The sequence below is a fragment of the Astyanax mexicanus genome, chromosome 6 (genome assembly GCF_023375975.1).
Source record: "Astyanax mexicanus isolate ESR-SI-001 chromosome 6, AstMex3_surface, whole genome shotgun sequence".
Classification (NCBI taxonomy): Eukaryota; Metazoa; Chordata; class Actinopteri; order Characiformes; family Acestrorhamphidae; genus Astyanax; species Astyanax mexicanus.
In genome coordinates this window covers 2,034,668-2,043,328 of record NC_064413.1, presented here as the reverse complement: position 1 = coordinate 2,043,328, position 8,661 = coordinate 2,034,668, and the positions used below count along the sequence as shown (strand labels likewise).

The 8,661-nt window shown below is 35.3% G+C and overlaps 3 protein-coding genes across 16 annotated transcripts in view; 2 read left to right on the top strand and 1 right to left on the bottom strand.

Annotated features, from left to right (window-relative positions):
* Nucleotides 1-3,192, bottom strand: part of c6h1orf43 (chromosome 6 C1orf43 homolog) — a 38,485-nt gene extending 35,293 nt beyond the window's left edge. For 9 of the 13 annotated variants that reach the window (XM_049479987.1, XM_049479990.1, XM_049479992.1 and 6 more), the window contains exon 1: nt 3,066-3,174. The gene's annotated coding sequence lies outside the window, so the exon portion shown is untranslated. Of the gene's footprint in view, nt 1-3,065 lie in introns of all 13 variants that reach the window. The other 4 variants (XM_049479991.1, XM_049479994.1, XM_049479989.1 and 1 more) reach the window with 3 other exon arrangements.
* Nucleotides 100-6,834, top strand: aqp10a (aquaporin 10a). Its single transcript, XM_015607503.3, has 6 exons — nt 100-974; nt 3,086-3,212; nt 3,832-3,969; nt 4,406-4,524; nt 5,449-5,666; nt 5,767-6,834. Exons 1-6 carry the CDS (start codon nt 864-866, stop codon nt 5,969-5,971), a joined length of 918 nt encoding a protein of 305 aa, XP_015462989.2. The 5' UTR covers nt 100-863; the 3' UTR covers nt 5,972-6,834.
* Nucleotides 6,794-8,661, top strand: part of atp8b2 (ATPase phospholipid transporting 8B2) — a 57,393-nt gene continuing 55,525 nt past the window's right edge. For both annotated transcript variants that reach the window (XM_049479977.1, XM_049479976.1), the window contains exon 1: nt 6,794-7,353. The gene's annotated coding sequence lies outside the window, so the exon portion shown is untranslated. The remainder of the gene's footprint in view (nt 7,354-8,661) is intronic.

The following is an 8,661-nucleotide window of genomic DNA, read 5'->3' as shown; positions in this document are numbered from 1 at the left end:
CACATTACGTTTGGATATTATGATATTTAACATACTAATAAAAGCAAATTACAACTATTTTGTTATATTTAAATTTAATAAACACTTTGTATGAATTACAGTGACATGATTATTTTCATTGGGCAATTTACAATCAATTCACATACTGCTTATTAACATCCAACCTGTGGAATTGCCATTATAAGAGAGAACTACTGACAGTTTGGTAGTCATATATCATATAATATAGATAATAACATTTTTATATATGTTTATTTGTAGTAAGATTGCTACCTTACACTACAAGACCATTGTATGATGCTAACCTTGGCTTTTCTCTTATTGTATAACTAACATGTCCTAGCTATCAGAACTAAAATTGTATTTCTTTTACATCACCACTCACACTGCCCTTTGCACACAGTATGATGAATAGGTCAAAACGACCTGCAATTAAACACCATCATATTAAGGCACAAGTATGGACGCTTAGGGCTGTATTACACAGAATTGCACTCTACTTAATGAACAACACATGGAGTCGTCTGTTATCTACGGGTTTATGACTTATGGAATCCTCCAGTGTCAGCGCTAAACCCATAAAGATAATGAATAAATAACTGAATGACACGCTAATGCTCCCTGAACTATTTTTATTAATACAAATTATTATATTAGAGGATGGTTATCAGAGCATCTGCTCATCACCTCCCATTTCTCTCTATCTTGAATATTAATGATTTTATATTTAGGACAGAAATGCCAAAGAGAGACCAAAGTGTAACCGACCACTTATTAGGACCAGAGGTTTACTAGGGTGTGCTGTGAGTTGAGTCAGAGAGATCGTTCTAAGTGCAGCCAGTCTCGACAGGAAGTTTTCAGACATGCAGACCAGCATGAAAACCAGGGCGAAGAAAGTGATGATGAAGATGAAGATCAAGAACGATTTAGCCAGAGAGTGTCTGGGAGAGATTATTGGCACCTTTGTTCTCCTGGTGAGTATAATTTAAACATCTATATAGTTAAATAGAACCATTTTTTATATTTTATTATTAATTTCACATGGTTCTAGGAATCGTCTGCCTTCAAACAAATCTGAATAATATATTAACCAGGCAAATAATTATTATTTAAGCATCCAAATTATCCTTTGATCTGTAATCAGTTCCAAGTACAACTGTTGCCTTTGTTTAATAAGCCCTAAACAAGGTGCATGCTAGATTTATATAGGGTTAAACATGTCAAATGTCTAGTGATATTACAGATAATACCAAACACTATTTAAACTAGCTTATCAGTAACTTTACTGACAAACAGCACAGCTGAGATATGATGTTCATAAGTAGTTCATAGAAACTGTATCTCACTGTAGGGCTGACTACAACTAGGATGAAGAACATATAGTTTTAGCATCATCACTCCAAAGTGAGCATGTGCAATAGTCATAATAATCTTAGGACATACAATGCAATGTAATGTAAATTAAGCTAAATATTGTAACTTTTTGCTGAGTGATGTAAAAGTAAAAATAGCAATAGACCAGTAAATGCAAGATATTTCCTGCAGGCAGATAAATCTGCCCAATTTCTTTTATTTTTCTCAAATTTCAGTAAATTACTATCAATAATTTATCAATGATTAAAATTCATTGTCATGCTGGGGTTTTGAAAAATCATGTAATTTGTAATACTGCAATATACAGTGCTCTAAATAAGTATTTTATCCCAAATTTGACCACAGATTTCTTTTGTTTTTGCATTTTTGTCATACTTATTTATTTTGACATTTTATCCTGTTTCATGTTGTCAGACAGGTTCTATTTAAAGCAGCACTAGGTAGGATTTCCATGATTTTTGATCTTTTTAAAGAAGTGAAATTACAGCTTGAAACTCACTGCAGTGCTGCATTGAGGTGTAATAGAAATCTATAAGGTATATTTATTCATAGTATTTGTGAGTGATGCAATAGTGTGACTTCCGTAAGTATAAAACTATGCCTATTGTTATACTCAACATAAAAAAGTAATAGTGCACCTACTAATCTATAATACATGTGATTTCACTTATTTACATATTACTGTATTGTCTATTGATTATCTCATTATAAAAAGCTTAATATTATACTATATTATTACTATATTATTATACTATACTATATTATACTACTAATATTATACTCATTGACGATTATTCATTATGTATGTGCTTTATAATTTAACTCTCATTAGTTATCTCTTGTTATCAGCTGAACTCTATCATCTCTGCTGTCGCTACCATATCATTAATCTCCATTCCTCCATCATTACACACCAATCAGCTGATCCTCTGACAGTTGAAGTGAATAACATTGCTAATCTGGCTCCAATGGCACCTGTAATTAGTGCATTTATTGGGCAACACTATGCAATGGCAGCAGACATAAAAAAGGAAAAGTAGAGTCATAGAGTCTGAGAAACTAGAGTCTGAGAAATCTGTGATGTCTAGATGATGAGTGCCTACCAAACGTACTACAAAGAAGGAAAATTGATGACCCAGCAACAGAATAATGGGTGCCCAAGGTTCACTGATGCTAACGGAGTCTCTGATAAATCACAGTATTGATATACACATAATTCGTAACTTCATATGTAATATGCATTGCATGTAAACTCCACCAGTAGCATGATGGGAAATAATCTTAGAAAATATCTAGTTGCAGTTATGCAAATAGTGATTTCCGGTCTTTATAAAATCTTAGTCTGTGAGTAAAAAGTCTGTGAATTTGACTTTATATGTAAGAGGGAGTCAAACTTTAGTTTGTTAAGTCTTTTTTTTAAGTCTTTTCAATGCTGTGTAATGTACAGACAGCACATTCCAGCTTTCTTGAGATGTTTTAAGTGCTAACGATGACAATGTTTTTTATATAAATGGCAAAATGTCTCACTTTCAACATGTGTTGTTATATACTCTTTGTGAATAAAATATGGGTGTATCAGACGTGCAAATCATTGCATTCTGCTTTTAATGACATTTTAGACTGTGTCAACTTTTTGTTATTGTATGATAATGTACCGTTAATAGATGTATAGTAAAGTGTACTTTGCTGACCTCTTGGCCTTTTACTTCAGCTGTTTGGATGCTCTGGAGCAGCGCAGGTGAAGACTGGACGAGATATGAAGGGTCAGTTCCTGTCAGCCAACCTGAGCTTCGCTGTGGGGGTCATGTCCGCCATGTATCTGTCGATGGGAGTATCAGGTGAGAAAAGAAAATCACGGAAATCTAACTTTAAGAAACAAAAACAGCTTTAAGAAACAGTAGTAGTGATTCTAATGCTCTACTGCAGGGGTTTCCTTACCTGGGGGAGTGGAACTCTTGAAGCTTGTCAGAGTGCAGTTCAAACGTTTAAACAATGATAAACAAGAAATTATAAAAAATATCTTTACAGACCTGTGCTATTTATTATATACTATTTTTACTACTACAGTTTTCATGCATCTTGGCATGTCTTCCTCCACCAGTTTTACACACTGCTTTTGAATAAAAGTGGTGCAACAAATTTTAGCCGTTCTCTGAAATTCCACTTCTTTCACCATTTATGCTCATCGAATTCCCCAATGATCATTTTAGATAAATAAGATAATTATAATCACAAAGGTGATAAATATCTATACAACTCTGTAATTATTATAATTACTAAAAATTATTGTATAAGAAGCATGTTATCTCTTGGCATTGGCACTCAATCTCTCCCTCACAATCCCTTATCATTAATTGCAAATTAATTGAGGCTAAAGTCCAATAGGCTAACATGGAATGTCAGTGTTGTGGGCGTTTGATTGTACTGTTTTCTCTCTCTCACCTTTCACTTTCTCAGGAGCTCATCTGAACCCTGCCGTATCTCTGAGTTTCTGCGTGTTGGGTAATCTTCCATGGCGTAAGCTTCTGCCCTACTCTCTGTCTCAGGTGCTGGGGGCGTACCTGGCCTCCGCAGTCGTCTTCTTCATGTACTACGGTGAGACACGAACAAGACTGTATAAAAACACATCACTCAAAAGTTAAGAATAGAATCAGTGGTTTACAATTCATTCCTCTGACCTTCAGGATTTGCTTTGAAGCATTATCCAAAAAATTTACGAAGTGTTTTAAATACATTTATATACATTAAAATGTAATCAAAATATTCATGCACAGAAAACCATTTATGTTGCAAAAAACATATAACATAGTTGTGTAGCTTCATAGGCTTTAAATAAGTAGTAGGTATCTGTTAAAATATATATTTTGAAAAAAAAAGCTTCTGAATAAACAACAAACAAAAACATTTCACAAGTGAAATTCATGTTATGTAGCTAATACTCTCACACTTGGTTATTTGTTTTGTAGTAATGCAGTAATAAACACAGAAAAGTCTTAAAAAAATAAACTCATGCTCTTCTCCTTTGCTGTAGATGCTATAATGGAGTACAGCGGTGGGGTTCTGACTGTGACTGGCCCTAACGAAACTGCTTCCATTTTTGCCACCTACCCCTCTGAAGGAATGTCCCTGCAGACCAACTTCTTTGACCAGGTCAGAACTACAGTAGGAACATCAGAGCAGGATCCTAAGCATCCAGAGTTTTTAACCACTAATTACATTTTCAGCTAAAATGCAACCTAAACTACTGTTTACAACAAGTTTGCTGACGTAGGCTAGGTGAATGGAATTTATTCTTAATTTATCATTTATTACACCAAATTTATATATATATATATAATTTTAAATATAACCTTTTCTGACTCGGGTACCAGCAGGCAGGGCAAAATTCTATTAGGCAGTACGATTAGGTATCATCTCAACCTATTATCAAGAGAAAATGGTCAGCCAGCCTAAAACCCTCCCCGATATGGAAAAGGGTACAAAGATCAGTCATAACATTAAAACCACCTGACTAATACTGGGCCACAAAAACAGATGTGACCAAAACTTGGAACTGTGGTAGTCAAGAGTAGTGCAAGCCCTAGACCTGAAGCAAGTGCAGACAAGGCAGGGCCCCCTAGCATCCCTTCAATGGCAGGTACCCCAACCTCTGGAGGTGTGGGAGGGTCCAATGGCATGTGCTGATTTGTTTTCAGGATTTTAGAAGTGGGAACTGGATAGGTAGCTATTGTTCCAGCAAATCCTGTCCGAAACTCCAAACAACCGACAGTCCCATGAGTCTCAGGACACAGGCAAGAAAGAATGCATCACCATGTCTCTTAGCATTAAAGCCCAATATGAACATTTCATTTGTTTCATTTAAAAGTCAATTTTCAAAAGTTTAGAAAAAACAGAACCTTTAAAGCACAGTAAGGATGTAAGGATTTAAGAAACTAACCTTAATCTTTTTAATAATAATTTGAAGGCTTTTAAATGTTTATTCACAAGTACAGAGTAATTTTTCAAAAATGTGTTATCAAAATATTCAAACAGACATCAATTTGATAGTAATTTCTTTTTCTTTCTTCATCTCAGGTGGTCGGCACTGCCACACTGCTGCTGTGTATTCTGCCCCTGAACGATAAGAGGAATCGTCCGGCTCCTGAGGCTCTGCTCCCACCCATCGTAGCAGCTGTTGTTCTGGGAATAGCCATGTCCATGTCCTCCAATTGTGGCGGAGCCATAAACCCAGCCCGTGACCTAGGACCACGCCTCTTCACCTTTACAGCAGGCTGGGGCACTGAGGTCTTCACGTGAGTGAAAATTTTATTTTACAAATATTGACACTCTATATATGCTGTACCTTTAATAATATGCTCATATTTACTCTCTTATCACGTCTCTTCTGCTTAGGAGCTTCAGTTACTTCTTCTGGGTGCCACTCGTTGCTCCTCTAGTAGGGGCAGTGTTGGGCTCTATTTTCTACTTGGTCTTCATCCAGTGGCACCTCCCAGAGCTGGAGATAGATGCTAAGAGCCAAACAGAGGTGATGGATTCTACAGTAGTGAAATCTCTGGAGAAAAAAGACGACTTTAAGATGAAAGTTGCGGCACTCTAGTGTAAACATGGACAACGAACAAAGACTTTTTTTCACACAGCGTTTGGTTTATGTTTTAAGCCAAGCTGACTTCATGCTTCTACACCAACTTTTGATGAAGTTCCTCCTATTATAGAAGCAGCTAGGAAGAAAACCTGGGTTTTATTCTCATTTTTTCTGTCTGACTAACTGGTAACTTATTTTCTTATGTTTTAAAATAATAATTTACAATGTATGCAATTTGCTTTAGTGTCGAGGCTTCCAATGTTAAAAAATAATTTTATAACATATACATGTTTTGAGATTTTAAGTCACACTTAGACAATTTTTTATAAAACCTGTATTTTGTGAATTTGTTAACAAGATACCCGTGAAATATTGTGAAATATTATACACTCTATATAAATTATATAGTATAAAGTGTTTTAGCCTAATGTGAATACTGAACTTGCTGATAAAGATAACACTGAGCACATCCATCCATCCATCAATCCATCCATCCATCCCTTTCTGGTCAGCGTTGCGGTGGGTCTGGTGCCTACCTGGAATCACTGGTTGCAAAGAAGAAAACACCCCTGGGAAGCATGCCAGTCCACTGTAGGAGCCTAAAACGAAATATATATCAAATAAGTATTAGTACTATACATCCATCTACATCAGATTTCTGCTTCATTATTTTTGAGATACTTTCTCATTATATAGAAGTATGTTCAAATCGTAGTTCGTGCGTCATTTTGCTTTTTCTGCATATCTGCAAAAACAGCAAAAGCAAGCCGCCTGGCCTTTTTTCACCTCTTGAGGCAATAGTTGATTGTACAGAAGCTATGAAAAATGTGTTAGCTTTTTTTTTTATAATTGCTGTGAATAAACATTTTGAATAAGTATTTGGTGCCAACTTTACTTTAGACTTTTTTTTTACAACGCTGTAAATTAAAAATTATGTTAGAGTTAACACCACGTCTCCTTTCTATCAAAATGTTGGCAAAGGCTGCAGATAATTATGTGAGTTGGTACTGACATAACTTACTTAACCCCTTAACAAGTCAGGATTTTTGTAAATTTCCTGCCTAATATTACACCACTTATGCTTAAGGATTTCTATTCAAGCATTACACAATTTACACAAAAAAGGTTGCGTGTTTGCTAAGAAACATTACTAAAAAAAAAAGCAAAACTAATTTATTTCAACAAAATAAAATTAATAAAATCATTAACTGTGCTCTTTCCTGAACTTCCCTGTCCTCCAAAACTTTCGTTTCGTAATGTTTGTCTAGTTTTTTTTGTCTGTTTTCAAACATGCGGAATTTGCGTTGATTCCTGTTACTGAGCTGGAAGTAGAGAGAAAACAGACAGCTTCTCCAAGAGTCATGTAGGAGATTACGGAGCCTTCAAATATACAGAATGTAAATAAGTATTATTAAAAAGACGTTTGTATCACCTACACCTGTATCCCGAATACAGAAAAGGCATTTTAAGGAGTTAACTAAGTATTTATCTTTAAGACAAGCAAGTACACTGAGCAAAATCCTGCGGTATCGCTGCGCGCGAGGCGAATTTAAATATTTTGGCGGTTGTAGTCTGACAGGATTTGAGGTAAATTAGCTTTTAAAAAAACATAAAAATGGATTTTAGCAGTATATTTTATCATTTATTAATAGCTTCCTATAATTTTTATTGACAAAAGTCATTTTAATCGGTATTCCAGCAATTTCTTTACTCAGTTTATCGCTTAAAATGAACTAAAATCGCTGTTAGCATGAGGCTAACTGGTAACGTCACTGGACTAACTTAGCTAGCGTTAGCTTACCTCGCTAGTTTAGGTTACCGTTAGCACGAGTGTTTTATTAATGCATTTCTGTATAACAAGTTATTATCCTCTTGTGGTAATGACACACATATAATATATAGGCATATTATGTAACTTACCGGGTGTTCCGTCGAGTTATGCTACCCATCGATACCTGCTTCCTAAAGGCACTACGCATGCGCTGACCTACAATCATTTATTATTTATCGTGTTTTTTCTATAATAAACGTTTTTTTTTTGCTTTATACAACCTGGACTTATACAACCTGGTCATTGTACAGAAGCGCAAATGAGAATGAATAATAAAATAAATAAATACAATAATTATTATTAAAAAACAAAGTAAATTAGTTGTTTGTAATGACCTCTTACTGCCATAACTTTTAATGAAAAAGGGTTTTATGCTCTCCAAATATTCTACATAGACTTCAAATGGGACCGTGCCCTGATATGGTGCTTATTTTGCATTTTTATATTAAATATAACAGTTAAGTTACACATTCAGAAACATTCAACCAGCAATCCCTGGAATCCAGTAACGTTAACGGTAAGTTAACCTTAACCCACCCGCATGAATCACTGCCCTCTTAAAACACACTCACAGAGCAAATATGCACTTATAAGAAGACACCACGACTAAATTAAAATCCACATTTTAGTGCTAAACAACCAACAGACCTGCCAACCTTGAAATAATTTCAGTCCAAGCTTCCCTTTTGGACTGAAGCGATTCTGGAGCCAAACACGCGGCTGACCTCCTAACCCCGGCCTGTATTTTTCTACAGGAGGTAACCGTCTCTACCCTTATAAAGCAGGAATAACTAAATCTCCTAATAACTAAATCTTTACACTATCTTCATCATTCTGCTCTAACAAACACCAAACTTTCCTCACTTACACACTG